This window comes from Artibeus jamaicensis, unplaced genomic scaffold (assembly GCF_021234435.1).
Source record: "Artibeus jamaicensis isolate MK-2021 breed Jamaican fruit bat unplaced genomic scaffold, CSHL_Jam_final scaffold_754, whole genome shotgun sequence".
Lineage (NCBI taxonomy): Eukaryota > Metazoa > Chordata > Mammalia > Chiroptera > Phyllostomidae > Artibeus > Artibeus jamaicensis.
In genome coordinates this window covers 6,438,465-6,453,104 of record NW_026522054.1, presented here as the reverse complement: position 1 = coordinate 6,453,104, position 14,640 = coordinate 6,438,465, and the positions used below count along the sequence as shown (strand labels likewise).

The 14,640-nt window shown below is 51.1% G+C and overlaps 1 protein-coding gene across 4 annotated transcripts in view; it reads right to left on the bottom strand.

Annotated features, from left to right (window-relative positions):
- Positions 1-1,650: 1,650 nt before the first annotated feature.
- The window catches only part of NEK7 (NIMA related kinase 7), a 117,354-nt gene continuing 104,364 nt past the window's right edge, over positions 1,651-14,640 (bottom strand). For all 4 annotated transcript variants that reach the window (XM_053659548.1, XM_037150882.2, XM_037150883.2 and 1 more), the window contains exons 8-10: positions 14,149-14,243; positions 10,095-10,208; positions 1,651-4,551 (exon numbers count right to left, since the gene is read on the bottom strand). In XM_053659548.1, the coding sequence (XP_053515523.1) occupies positions 4,441-4,551; positions 10,095-10,208; positions 14,149-14,243 (320 nt within the window). In that variant the 3' untranslated portion in view covers positions 1,651-4,440. The remainder of the gene's footprint in view (positions 4,552-10,094; positions 10,209-14,148; positions 14,244-14,640) is intronic.

Sequence of the window (14,640 nt, the reverse complement as noted above, 5' to 3'; positions counted from 1 at the left end):
GGCCCTCCCCTGTCCTGGGCACCCCCCCCACACACACACAGCAGCCTTTCCATGAAGAATTGCATCAACTCAGAGCCACCTGCCCCTTCGGAGCCAAGTCACGGCTTCCCAGCGGACAGTGGACTACACGTGAGGGACAGAGCAGTCATGCCAGGTGGGCTTCTGCAGTCGAGACGCAGCGCCCCCCAGCCCCGGGCTCTCAGTACCTTTCCTCGCTCCAGCCCTTGCTGAGACAACTGGCTTCGTGCCGAGGACGTCCCCAGCACCGGAAGGAAAAAGGTGGGAGCCCCAGGTGGCCATTTCCAGAGGAGACCGGAGTGGATGACAAACTGGGGCACAAATAGGAATGACGGCAGGCGGAGAAGACTCGGTGGTGACCGGAAGTGGTGGGAGCTCCAGTTCCACAGCAGAAGTGAGCTTCCAACGACCCGCAGGCTGAGAGACGTGCCACGTGAAGAAGGGACTGAAGCCAAGGGAGAGGGGTCCCGGGAGGGGGTCCCGGCAGCGGCAGGTAGGATGGGCTCCCAGAAACCACTTGCCCTCCACTGCACAGGTGTACTGAGTGCCCCACGTGCAGGATCCGAACGCACAGTCTTGAGCAAAATGTCCATGTGGGCGGCTTGAAAATCACATATGGAGTAAACACATCTATATGTATATGAACCCAGAAATGCAAAGTGATGGCAGGAAAGAGACCTGATTTTTCCCTTAAAAAAAGATTTTATTTATTTTTTAGGGGAAGGGATGCAGAAAGAGAAAGAGAGATCAATGTGTGGTTGCCTCTCACGCGCCCCCTACTGGGGACCTGGCCTGCAACCCAGGCATGTGCCCTGACTGGGACTCGAACCCGCGACCATTGGCTTTGCAGGTCTGCACGCAGGCCACTGCGCTATACCAGCCAGGCCCAGAAGTCACATGTCTGGAAAAATAGATGCTGCAACCATGTGGCAAAGTTTGGGGATTTATGTTGCCTGGCATTCCTCATCAATGATGTCATCACTGGGTTTGAAGGGCGTTGCCTCCGATTGCTGGGAACTGTGGCCTCACCAGTTAATGAACGTGTCAGTGTGCACACCTGCACTGACTTTTCTAATGACGTCCTTTTGAAATAAACTTATAACTATCCCAAAGTCATGCTGTGCCTGAAACTTACTAGCCCTTTGCCACCAGGTCCTCGTGGGAGGGACTCCGTGGGGCAGGGCGACCCCACAGCCCAGCCCAGCCACTGGGCGGAGCCCACCGAGCTCTTTTGCCCCGGTGTGTCGGGGTGAGATGAGAATCCTCATGGGTTCCGAGAAAAGGACTCCAGACAGGCCTGCAGCGGGGTCAGCGGCACCTCGTAGTGACGGGGATTCACACGTTGCCTGAATCACAGACTTTTTATAACTTCGGAGAACGCTTCACAGCCAAGGACAGAAAGCCACGTGCGGGAGAGAGAGGGGACCCGTGGGCGCGCGCCTCGTCTGATGGGGGTTGGGGGACCCACTCCCAGGGCGAGTCGGAACTCACTGCCACCCCGGGCAGTTTCGCCCTTCGGCGACTCCAAGGTAACAGTCGCAGCCATGAACGAGAGCTGTTTGTGAGAGCAGGGTCTTCGGTGAGTAAAGAACAATAGGCTTTAGGGGGAAAAAAATCACAGATACGTAAAAATGTTATTGTGCTTATTTTTTTAATTTTATATTTTATGAGGATATTAGACAATTTTCAAAGCTAACATCAGAGTTTGTTCAGCATGTGTATGTAAAGCGTAACAAAATGAAAGTATTTCACAAAAGGCCATATTACAGTACTATTGAAATACGAGGTGCGGGGTATAGACATAATACATTCATTTAAGGGAAAAACGTTTAGTATGAGTAACAATTTGGTTAAAATAAATACCGTGTAAATGTTAACAGCGGCACCGGAAATGCACTGACACAGGGGAGAGGCCTTGTATCAACCAGGCCAGTCTGCGGCGTGGTGAGGCGTTCACGGGGCTCACAACCAGCAGCCATGACGGGGCCCTTTTCTCACCCGGGGGTGCCCTTCATCTGCCGCCCTAGACCTTGGCTTACAGAACAATGTCTCCCCACCTCCTCCCCTGGGGAACTGGTCCCGGTGCCTAAATAAGGTTTAGAGTCAGAGGTACCTTTCATTTTACTGTTTCTCAAATCAATTCAAACATCTCACTTCATCCACACAAAACTCACTTATGAACAGAAATATATAAAGGCAACGTGTTATAGGTGATTATAAAAATTAGAACTTCTAATCATCTCCATAATTCTTTGAAATGATCCCATTCAGAGTTAAAATTAGTTTCTTGCACAGTGGTTTGTTCGGGAGAGAATAAGAACACTTAGATTTGAAACGAGAGAGAGAAGAGCCCACACAGCAGGTCGCCTGTGCAGCAAGTAAGCCCGGTTTCCCCGGCGCCGCCCGCGCTGTCAGCTGGAACCTTTGCTTACCTGTCTCTGTGCGGGGCGGGCCCCCACAGGAGATTCAGACCCACGGAATTTTGAAAATTACAGGAAAAAGGGGACATCTGTCCCAAGCGAAGGACATTCATCCCGTCAACCCCGGGACACGAAACTGCACAAGGCACCGTGGGCGGCAGAAAAACGACTCCCGCCCCCGCTCCGGAAGCAGAGCTGCGGGTGGTCCGCGTGAGAGTGCCGGCGTCAGCCACCAGGGCCTGCGAGAACAGGCCTCCGCCGGCGGAGGGAGCGAGCAGGGGCCCCTCCCAAGACAAAATCATCCTCCACGCACATAACCAATAAAAATACCGAGACTGATTACATTTGGGAAAAGGGAGAGTTTATATATACTTTTTTGCCCTTTCTACATTTGTAAAGTTTATAAATGACTTGACCGCATTCAAATTACTGCAGGAAAAATACTTACACGAAAGGAACAAGCCCGGCCGTAACACAGGCCAGAGGCAGGTGTTGTCCGAAGGTGAGGTCCCCACACTGCTGGGATCACCCACCCCAGGTGGCTGGCCACTCGGCCTCCGCCGACCTCACAGTGCTGGCAGGCACTGGGGACGGACCACCCACATGAGGGCACATGGGCACTCTTCCGCTCGCATTTACGGGGCTCTGCCCACCCCCTTGTCCTCAACACATCATCACCTCCGTCACCTTCATGCCTGAACACAGCACTCTGCTCAAATGCTTCTCAGCAGAACTGTCAGCTTCACAAAAACTCTGCCCGTGGGAATGGCCTGTTCCATTTCTTCAAACAAAATCTAAAATTGCAACCTCGTCAACAGAACCGAAACAGTTTCAATGTTCACAGGTGCGGTCTGCACCCCTCAGCTCACATCCTTCCTTCCTCTCCAGCGGGACCCAGTGCAGGCGGCCCGGGCGGTCCAAGTTTTAAAAAGTTTAGAAAAAAAATGTTTCCAATCCAGGAAAAGTGTTCAAATACCAAAGACTTTTTAAAGGTATTAGGTTGTCAGAGAATCTGAAATATTCACGGATAAAATGCACATACAATATAAATAAGAGAGTAGCTTGCAGAATATAAAAAAATTTCTGAAGGGGGACCAATCAGACCTTCACTAAAATCTATGAGTAAAAACATATGCTGAAACTATAGTGTACAACTATGAGTGGAGCGTTTAAACCGATAAAGAAATGGAAATGGAGTACTGCAAGATTATTGAAAGGATATTTTCCAAATGTACAAACAACAGTAAAAACACAGAAAAGCCCTGGGCCATGTGCAACTTTCCAAATTACTGTCACAACACCCAAACAAATCCTTAACCACTTTTTACACGGATTCATTTATACCCTTTTAACGCAAAGAGAGTATCGAGGATACGAAGACAAAACGAAAGGAGGTGAAAAACTCTTCAGTGTCTGACTCACATCTCGTCCCCCGATGTTTTCACATTTAAGAGCTGCATTTGCAATGTATGAGCTAAGAATTTTAAATGCTTCTCAGTTTATGTTGACGTTTACCTTAAGAATTATTTAAATGCTACGGTGCTAAGAACTAAAACACATACTTCAACTTTTAAAAATAAAATAGTCACCCAAGTTTACAATTGTGTTCATGTCAACTGCCCGTGGAGGGACTGAGGGGCCCGCGGTCCGTGGCCCAGACACCACTGCGCAGGCCTCGCAGGAGGGGACTGTCCAGTGAGCGGGATCTGACCGCAACTTGCGGGCACACACATCGGCGCGCAGACCTATGTCCCCCGAGAGCTACCACGGTCCTTTCACTCTCCCAGCATGCAATCCGATCACTCCAGAGTCACTTGGGTTTGCAGGAAGGCGACTTACACGGGTACAAAATGAAGCCTGGATGAAAACTGGTTAAGGATTCAAAGCGCGCGAGCTCCTGCGCGTCCACGCCAAGTCCACGCCGACACCCCAACGGAGACGCGGGCGCGGCCTGCACGGAGACACTCACTCCGGTCGGCGGTGTCGGTGACGCCCCCGGCGCTCAGCTGCTCGCGGTGCAGGCGTGCATTCTTTTGGCCACGTCGTACACGTAGGTGACGTCCGGCCGCTTCTCCGGGTCTGGGTTGATGCACACGTTCACCAGCTGCCGGAGCTGCGGACACAGGGCGCCGCGCTTACTGGGGACGCACAGGCTGGGGCGGGACGACGCACCGGGAAAGGACGTGCCCAGAAGTACGCGCGACCGCGGCCCGACCCCGCACAGTAACTCGAAAGTCCTACGGGGTGTATTCGTGGGTGAGCACGAGTGGCCAGATGAAACGCTGCCCTATCTGACGGCATGGATGCACCTGGAGCAGGTAGTGCTAAGCGAAGTCAGTCAGCCAGGAAAAGTCAAGAGCCACCTGGCTTCACTCCCATGTGGGGTGTAAAACTGAAAACCACAGACAAACAAAAGCCAAAAACAAACAAAACCTCACAGACACTGGCGGTCACCAGAGGGAAGGAGGTGGCGGTGGCACAGGCCGGAGGGGACCACAGGCTGGAGGGGACCAAATACACAGGGACGGGAGGAGGCTTGGCTCTGGGAGGGGGGAGGCGCCCAGCGCACACACAGCCCTGTGTCTGGAACTGTGACACCTGCACAATCTAATTAACCAGTGTCACCCCAGCAAATCTGATTGTTTCGAAAGCAGTATTTTCCACAATCAGGAGCCAGATTTTTTTTTTTGCCTTATAAGTATGCCTTTAGGAATAATTTAGATCTTTTGAAAATGTGCATTAACTCTTTCTGGCCGGCACAGAAGCACGTTCTAAATTATCGAATCACTGTGGTTTCTTCGCAGCCATCAACCCCTACCATGACATGTGTTCATCCAGAGGAAACCGGAGCACTGACCGAATCTGCGGGGTGGCCCACCCACGGACGTGAGTGTGTGAGCAGGGGCAGGGCCTGGCCAGCAGCCACGACAGGGAGGGGGAGACCAGGCCGAATATGCAGAAGGTCCTCACAAAGCCAGAGAAGAAAAAGCTGCTTAATTCACATGCAAGAAGGAAATTTAAAAGGCAATGCAGAAACATTTAAATGAGGAAAAGCGTACAAAGTAAAAATAAGATGAATTATTTATATCATGTCCAGAGCATTACAAAATCATAAGGCATGTGGAAATTAATGACTATTTGTTGTCAATAAAGTGGGAAATAGTAATATATTGTGATCTATGTATTTCTAAAAAAATATCAAAGCCGGGAGGTTGGCACCAAAAACGTGACAAAGAAGAGCGTGTTCTCAGTTGCTGTCGGGGCGGTAACCCAATTACTAGCAAGTTCAATCACATGCAGGAGACGACGATGGCTCTCTGTGCATTACAGCTCCAGGTCACTAACTTGACTCTCCACGGAATAATGAAGACGGCAGTGCGGGCACTGGGTCTTCTTCACCCCCGTCTTCCTCCCTCTGAGACCAATTACTGCATCGGCCTCCCAGACATGGCCCCGCTCCATCCAGCCAAGGACACATGTTAGCACCCAAAGCGGGTCTAATGCGTGAAAGCACCGTATTCCGGTGCTTTGGGTCTTCACACAAAGTGACTCGGCGTCTCCAGCCTGTACACGGCAGTGCCCCGGTGACAGGCCTGGGGACAAGCGAACAGGAAGCAAAGCGACTCACATAGATGGGAGGCACATAAGGGCTACGCCACAGCCAAAGGTCTGCCCACATCCTTCAGAAGCTGGGCAAGGCCACGGGAGCTGCTCGGTTCCACGGGACCCCACGGGACATGGACACAGGGCCTGGGGCTGGACTCGTGTCTTTAAGGGGCAAGTCCCCTGACTCACCACAGAAGCCTAAGTGGACAAAGGGCTTAACTGTCTTTTTTAAACAAACAGGAGACATTTGAAGCTTAAAGATCAAATCTATGTGGCAACTTTCAGTGAGGTGGCCCACCTGCATCACAAATGACGAGAATGTGACACTCACTGAACCGTTTCGGGAAGGAACCAAATGCTACCCGTGTGTGCGAGGAAACACACAATCCTGAGATACTTTTAGCAAGTGGCACAGTTACGTGTTACATGTAGAATTGGCATGGATCTCCCTCTATGTTTCCAAGTGGGGCAACTCTCACCTCCCTCAGCACTGATCACAGAGTTATAAGCACTACAAAGTATCGGTGAACACACATTCGCCTCCCGACACAGTGTGGGCCAGGGGATCCGAGGTCAGCCATTTAAGGCGTCCTGGCACAGCGGGCTAGGACCGGTCTCCAGCACCACTTTACATAACGTTGGGTGGTGCTCGGTAGGAACTACAGGATTTACACAGTTTTACTAAAATCAGTGAATCCAGCAACCATAAGATAGAGCCGTTTAGACTGCTCAACTGAATAACAAAGTTTTATAAATTTAGTTTTAACTTCACAATATGCAAACAAACCCATACCTGATACTTTTCCTCTTGTTTTTTTTTTTCTTATTTACATAAAGCAGCTCTTTTATGAGCTAACACTAGGGTCACGTGTGTTGTTGCTACTTTTTTAACAAAGTTAAAAAGCTTCTTTAAGAAGATTCTGAATTCAAATAGAAATGATTCATCAATGTCCGGTAAAAAGTCAGTCGTCATTTGTAAGGCTTTCATTTCGTGTTTTCCTTTCCTTACAGGAAAGGTAAGGGTGGCAGGATCACGGCAAACGGGAACGTTCTCACTGCTCCGCGTTGCTGGCAGAGGTGTGTGCGCAGCCTGACGGGTAAGCTCCACCCCCCGCCCATCCTTCTGTCTCTCCCTCCTGCCCTGTCGCTGTTCCTGCCCCCGGGTCCCTATTCCCCCCCCCCCCCCCCCGTAAAAGGGGAGTAAGGCCCTACCCCGCCTCTCGAACAGGAGCGCCCCCTAATGGGTTGAAGGCAACCGTGCGTTCGGAAGCTGACCACTCAATATTCCTGTTTCATTGGAACCCCCGTGGACTTCCACTCTGAAACGGCCTCCGGACACCCGAAATCAGTTTAGTTGAATTAAAATCCAGGTTATTACTCTCGTATTCGCACAGAGCCCAGCACAGAAGAGGCCCTGTGCTTCTCTACCCTTGGAGACGACACTGAACCCTGGGCTCTCCGGCACCTCCCCAGGCCCGGGACGGCGGGAGGGGGCCCTCTGCTCCTCTTGTCCTCTTACGGGCGCCAGATAAAAAGGACAGGCGTGTGGCGTTGTCTCGGAGAGGAAAACAAAATGCTGGAAGCTGAGGTTAGGGAGCCGGGAGGGGGACTTCGGAAAGGGAAGCGGTGTCGTGAAGACAGGGCGACCAGTGGGCCATCCCATAGGATGTGTAGGGGCAGGTTGGAGGTGGGGGGGGATCACGGGGCCTGACCCCGGTTTGGCTATAACACTGACACCTAATGACCCAGTCTTCTGATCAAAAGTGCGGTTTAAAAACTTCATACTTCACTCTTCCCTGTTTCTTGTATTTACCACACTAAGAAATTAAATTCAATGTGGAGTCTCGTACGAGCTGAGCTCAAAGCCCCACCGTAAGAGGAAATGTTGCGGACAGCGCTGAGTAACAGCAGCGCCAAATCTGTTTGGGTGTTTTCTGTGTCGTGAGTTCTGAGTAATTATTTCGCAGAGTTCCGACTTAAGGGGAGAAAATATTTATTAGCACATCTGCACTTCAAAGCTCTGCGTCCAAGTGCGCTCCGCAGCTGAACAACTGAAGGCGCAGCGTCTGCACCTGCTACCCCTCCTCTGCTGGGTAAGGACCGGTGCCCATCTCTGTCCAGACGTTACCTCTTTCTGTTTCACGGGCGTGACAAGAGTCTACCGAGGAGAGGAAGCGACCTCTTCCTGGGATTTTTTTGGAAAGGACACCAGATCACACGTTTTGCTTGGTGTCTCCTTTTCAAACCGGCCACGCTACGGGGGGACATGAAAGGGGAAGCTGCTTTGCTTCCCAACCCTAAGACCTTCCGCCCGGGCCGGCTTTGATCCCTGCCCCTGGGCCGGCCGCCGCAGCTCCGACTTCACACCGGCTGCGGAGAAGTGACCCCGCAGGCAGGCGCGCCTGGATCAGCGCGAGCGCAGCGTCATTAAAATCCCCGCAGAAGGTCACCATGGTAACCGCCTGCTGAGGCCTTGCTGCGCGCTCGGCACCTCCTAATCAGCTACCATGTGAAATGCAAATGCAGACAGTCTGAAAATTAGTCAAGAAGAATGGGGGACGACGCTGCAGATTGGTGAAATATTCATGCGCTCCGCGGAAGAAGGAAGACAGCGTGAGTGACACAACAAAGCAGGGACCCTGACACCCTGCGATCACTCCGCGGGGCTGTTCACACCCTCCTGCGTCTCGGGCCCAGGGCTCTGAGGCTGGGTTTGCGAAATGCCATGCTTCTATGCCATGCCCAAAATAGTAATTAAACGGCCAGCAGAATAGCCTGAGCATCCAGTACAGACAGTACTTTTGAGTGATCGCCCCCGCCTGGCGAGAGTGCATTCTAGCTGCCTACGCCCCACGCTATGGAACGGAAAGCAGGCATCACTGATCAGCAGCAAAACCGCCAGAAAAGCAGGCACTTGAAACATTCCAAGCCCCCAGATGTTCTCCGTGGTAAAAAGGCTTTAGTGATATTTGTTACCCAAGTCACACTGACTCAATTTTCCTTACACATGTCTAAAACCGAGGGCTACTCATTTCAAAACAGAAAGAGGGACGCCAGACCACCTGATAAACAAGTGTGGTAACTGCTTTACAATTTCCTTCCCACTCTTCCAACACAGAAGGCTTTCCCTCGTCAGAAGGCGAGATGCCCCAACTCCTGACAGTGTCTTCTCCAGGGGACGGCCAGCAAGCTTTCGGGAAGGAGGCCGTGAGCCTGAGCTGGCCTGAGACCGCTGTTCGCCCAGCTCCTTCTGAATTGGTGAAGTTGGGCAGAACTGGTGAAGTCGGGACCTAACTGGGAAGGTCAGGACCTAACTGGGAAAATGAGGACCTAACTGGTAAAGTCAGGATGGAACTGGTGAAGTCAGGACAGAACTGGTGAAGTCAGGACAGAACTGGTAAAGTCAGGATGGAACTGGTAGAATCAGGATGTATTAGGTTAAAACGGGGCATTCTGGGTAGAGCCAAAACAATTTGTTCCACTGGGTTACCGAGGCAAGTGAGGGTTCAGACTCGGATCTTAACAAGACAAGTCTTCTAAAATGTGCCCTCCTAACCCGGCCACTTCTTAGCGTGTGGACAGTGAGAACCTCAGCACGTGTCCCCACGGGAATCTGAGTGCACAGTGAGGTGGACACGAGACTGGCCCTGTCAGAGGAGGGGGGGTTGGGCTGAGAGTGTGAGGCTGGGGACAGGCGGCCAAGACAACTGTTTCGATTTCTGAAAAACATGAACCAGCGAGCTCTGCCGAGAAGGAAAAGTTCTGGCCGCCCTGCCCACCGTCCGGAGATGGGGCGCGGGAGGAGCTGCCCGTGAGCAGGGCCCCCCTGCACCACTCGGCCTGGGCCGCTCAGGGCCCCAACTAGGCCTGGGCGTGTTCGGTCACCCTAGGAGATGGCCAAGTCTGCCCCATGGCGGTGACCACAGAGAAGACAGCCACTCCTGCCACCCGGCCTTGCAGCCACATGCATTTGGGGACACAGGGGCAATTCTCAGCACCACGCACTGTTGGCCAGGGCCGCTGGGGGGCACGCGGACAGGAAACACTTACTTCCTCCGAATAGTGGTCTGAAGGGAGGGGGGGGTAGTCGCACTGCTCGATCTTCTTGCACAGCGAGTACAGGTTCATCTTGTCGCCGTAGAAGGGACTCTGCAGTGCCGCCATCTGCAAGATGCCCCAATGACACAGCACAGTGAGAGGTCATGCCGGGGGCGGTTTCATCAGGCGTTCACGCGTGTAGAAAAGAACGCCAAACACTTTTCAGAAAGTGAGCTGGGGCTTTTGACTTTTACAAACACCCCCTTTCTGGTCGTTCTTTAGTAACTTCTCAAAATCGTACTTCAGCTTTTGGTTAGTTTTTTCAACATTTAAAATTCCCTAAAAGGGAGACGTGATTAACAATATTTATTTATACACGCAACATAAAACAATATAAAGGAAGAACAACATAAAGTAACTTAAGATTCTTCGTGCCTGCAATGCCATGAAAGGCACTAGTATTATCTTGTGACTAAACAGACATTGGTGGCTTACATCGAACATGTAACGGCCAAAAAATAACCAAAACGAAACCAAAGTTCGTTTGGGGACCAGCAGGCGCAGGTTTCTCCTGCGCAGTAGCTGCAGCCGGAAGACAAATCTCCACCGGAACGAGAAGGATCTCAGGCAGGTTACAATGACTTAGAGCTTTCTTTCTCTTTTGATAACGCCTCAAAAACGCACTAAACGTGCTCAAAAGCGCTGCGAGTCAGACGCTACCTCGAGGCATCCGAATGAGATTTCTAATGCAGGGGAAAAAAATGGCTCACAGAATGAACAACTTTAAAAAAGACATGATGGAATTTCAATGTGTTTCCAGACAAGGTTGCAACTCGACACTTTTAAAGTGCAAGCAGCGGCCGCGGTGAGCAGGGTTACAAACGAAAAAATCGATCCGGAGCCTCTGCATCCGGCTCGCAGCCTCCCCACCCGCCCCCCCCCCCTGGCCGCAGTGGTGGGGTGTCCGTGGGGTGTCCGCAGAGCCGCCGGCGCCCCGGAGCCAGTCACCCTTTTCCACGTGCTAATAAGTTTGATTGGGGGAGGGTGGCGCGAGCGCTCCCCAGACAGGCAGAGAGTGTGTGAAACACGCTGGCCCGTGCTGTGCTACTCAGTGGGCGTCAGCGGGGACAGGACGGCTGCAAAGGGCTCTCAGCTGCCCGCAGCTTAACCCCCTCGGAGCCGGGCCAGGAGGGCGGCCTGCCCACGCCGCCACAGAAAGCCCCCTCGGGAGCGGTGTCCCACCCGAAGAGGAGAGAGTGAACGTCTGAGTGTCCCCAAACACGGGAGACACTCCTTCAGAGAGGGAACTTCGAAGGGAGGAGCTGCGGGCAGAACCACATTTTGGGTTTTCCGTTCAAATCGCGAGGGCGCGTACTGACCAACTGGACAATGAGAGCCCCGGCCGTGTGTCCACTGCCCCGTCCCAGAGGGCGAACACCCTGAGTGTCCACAACTCAGCTCCCTGGGCCAGGGGTCCGTTACAGGACTTGTCTCAATGCTGCAGTATTTAAAAAAACAAATAAAGTAAAATAAAATAAAATAAAACCCACACCAAAACCCAGAACGTCCCCTAAGGAGTTAAACAGCAACGGTCTCTTTCCATGCATCTCCTGCTTTGACAGATGAAAAATGTCAACTGCCCTGTTTTTATTTTCCAGCTTTTGCACTATTCATCTGGTTCATTAGTGCCTCTCCGCGCCGCCCTGACAGCTGCTCGGCCGCGCGCCCGGCAGCTGAATTTTTCAGGCTAATTTGATCCTCCACACTGAGACGATCGCGGGATGATTGACTCGCTCCCTGACCTCCGGGGTCCGGCTCTGCTGATTAGTATTCCGGGGGCGGCGGCGGGCCGAGAGCCCACTGTCTATCTTCGTGGCTGGTGGCAGCTCTCTCTTTTTTTGAACTGTAAGCTACCAACCTACAACCCTGGAAGGATGCGGTTGCCGAGCCGAACAATAAAGGGAGTGTGTAGAACTGACTTTTCCATGTAAGGGGCCGTGTAGGAGAGCAGAGCGTCTCCGTGTAATTAGGAAAGTCTACTTTGTTGCATATCAATTAAAACGGCAGTGCAGGGTGGGTTTCTTTTTCTTTTTTTTTTTTTTTTTGAGGTTTCAGAAATATTTGAAAGTCTAATTTTCTGAGTTTCCAATACATTTTCAACAGAACAGGCTTCCGACGCCGTCATTGTCAACTCTCAGTGGGACACAGGGTGGAGACTCGAGGTCCTGTGAGGGCCAGCTTTTTAAAGCCCAGTGACCGGGTGTTTCCAGTAAGGTGGTATTATTAAAACCAAACTGGAAGCAGACACAACATAAACGTAAATTAAATCTTTAGAAAATTCCAGCTCTTCCAAATGCCCTGCATGCGGGAACGGAGAAAATGCACCAAGATGAACACGAATGTTAACGTGATAAACACCTGAATTCAAAGTCACCCACAGCGCAAAGGCTCCTGGATGCAGGAGCAGTGCCCGCTCGGGCGGTCACTGTCGGTGCGGAAGGGCGGGCTCGAAGGGTCACTTCGGTTTTGACGTGAGAGCCTGCTGGCCCTAAAAGAATTAGGCAAACTTCACAAAAAACACTTACCGCATCTGCCAAACTGCTTCATTGCTAAATTTAATCCCACGAGAGAAGTTCTATGTGGCTGTTTATTTTAGGTGTTTAAAAGGAAAATGTTGCTTTGATACTATTAGACTATGGCCTGAAGGAGTCTAAGGATGACTAAACAGGAGCAAAATGTTTTAGAATGTATAGTGTCTTTAAACATTATAGTAACTCTACATAATCAATTCAGTTCTTTTTAACACTGTACAAAATTATTGACAGGACATAGTGAGCATAAATCTCTTATCTGCATACACAAAAGTATTTGCTATATCACTAACTCATGATTTTTCAGAATAAAAATTATCCTACAGATATAATTTAAGGACATTTGAAAATCCTTTCTTTTTAAATAACCATTAGTCACTTTAGTAGGGAGAACAAAATGAATAATCTCTTAAAATTTGGAAACATGGAACTGCAATCGATAAAATAATAATAATTAAAGATTAAAAAAATAAACACACCCCTTCTCAGGCTCCACTTCCAAGTGCGTGTGGTGCCCTGGAAAAGGGGCCTCCCTGTGTGTTCCATTTAAGAGGCCAAGACACGATCAGAGTGGGAAACACACTGGTTCCTCTGTACCCACTCGGACTTCCTTCGTGTGCGTTAAAATGGGAACGTGACTCCATGTATTATTTCCCTTCACTTTATTTTACTGAAAGAGTCACTCGAATGTAGGCTCCTTTTAAATCAACGCCTTTAACTCAAAGCCCATAAACCTACAAGGATCCCCCTTCAGTAAAATGACAGCGTCACTGGCTCAAGACGCCCCCCCCCCATGCTGACAGTCTGCACAGGGGCGAGGGCCCGCCTGGGTCACCCTGGGTCACGGCGCTGCAGTGTCTGCCAGAGGACCCAGCCCCGCGACCCCGCGTCCTTTGGATGCCTGAGCAATAGCGCAATAGCAGAACGGGAGGGAGTGTCCCGCCGAGCTGGGCCCATACAAACTGTTACTGGAGGAAGTGAAATTAAGTGATAACCTAGAAGTGGGCTTGTGTGTTCTGCTTAACGCCCAGCTGTTCTATGTGGGAGGGGGGAAAGGGGGTGATAAAGACCTTTCCCAAATTTCGTGGGTTAGACCCGTTCCATTGCGCCTCTCCTGAACATGCCCGGGTAAGCGAGTTTCTCCCCAGATGCTCAGACGCATATTTGCGTAAGTAAGATGTGCTGGAAGACAGCATAGGACCATTTTTTAAAATATTAAAAATAAAATTCTCATCAAAAGAGAAACAATTAAAAATCCATTCGAGAAAGTAAATATGCAAGAATGCATGGCTTATTAAATTCTATTGTAAAAGCAGTTACTGAGAGAGAGAGTGAAGTCTTCACAGTTAAAACACTAATTGCCGATCACCGCCCAGGAAAACGAAGCGCAGGCCGTAAGGACGGGGGAGTGTGGTGCAGTCGGCAAACTGCTCGAGTGCACTGCTCGAGTGCACGCCGTCCTCGGCGGGACCCACCTCGTACAGGAGACAGCCCAGAGACCAGACGTCGGACTTGAAGTTGTAGCCGTTCTCGTGGATCCTCTCGGGAGACATGTAGTACGGCGTTCCCACTGCCGCGCACAGACCGGGGGAGACAAGAGGGACACAAGAGTGAGGAGGGTGCAGCCGGGTGAGAAGTTACATTCAAAATTCTGGGTTGAAAATGTCACCAAGGTAATTCATGACAGCCAGAAAACTGTCTTTGAGGATACTCTGAAGTTTCGAGTTTCCTCTGCACCCCTGACCCTCACACGGCACCTGAACGTCCACCCTGCACTGACGGGGGGGTGGGTGGGGTCAGCTCCAGCCTGTCTCCTCCTGGTCCCCAACCCAAGGAGCATCAGGGAACAGCAGCACCGAAGGGGGGAGAGGCATTCTAACAAGGAAACCTGGGGAAGTGATTCGCAGGGACTTCATTTCTCTCTTTTAAAAAAATACAGGATTGCATACCCCGAATAAGCACGATAA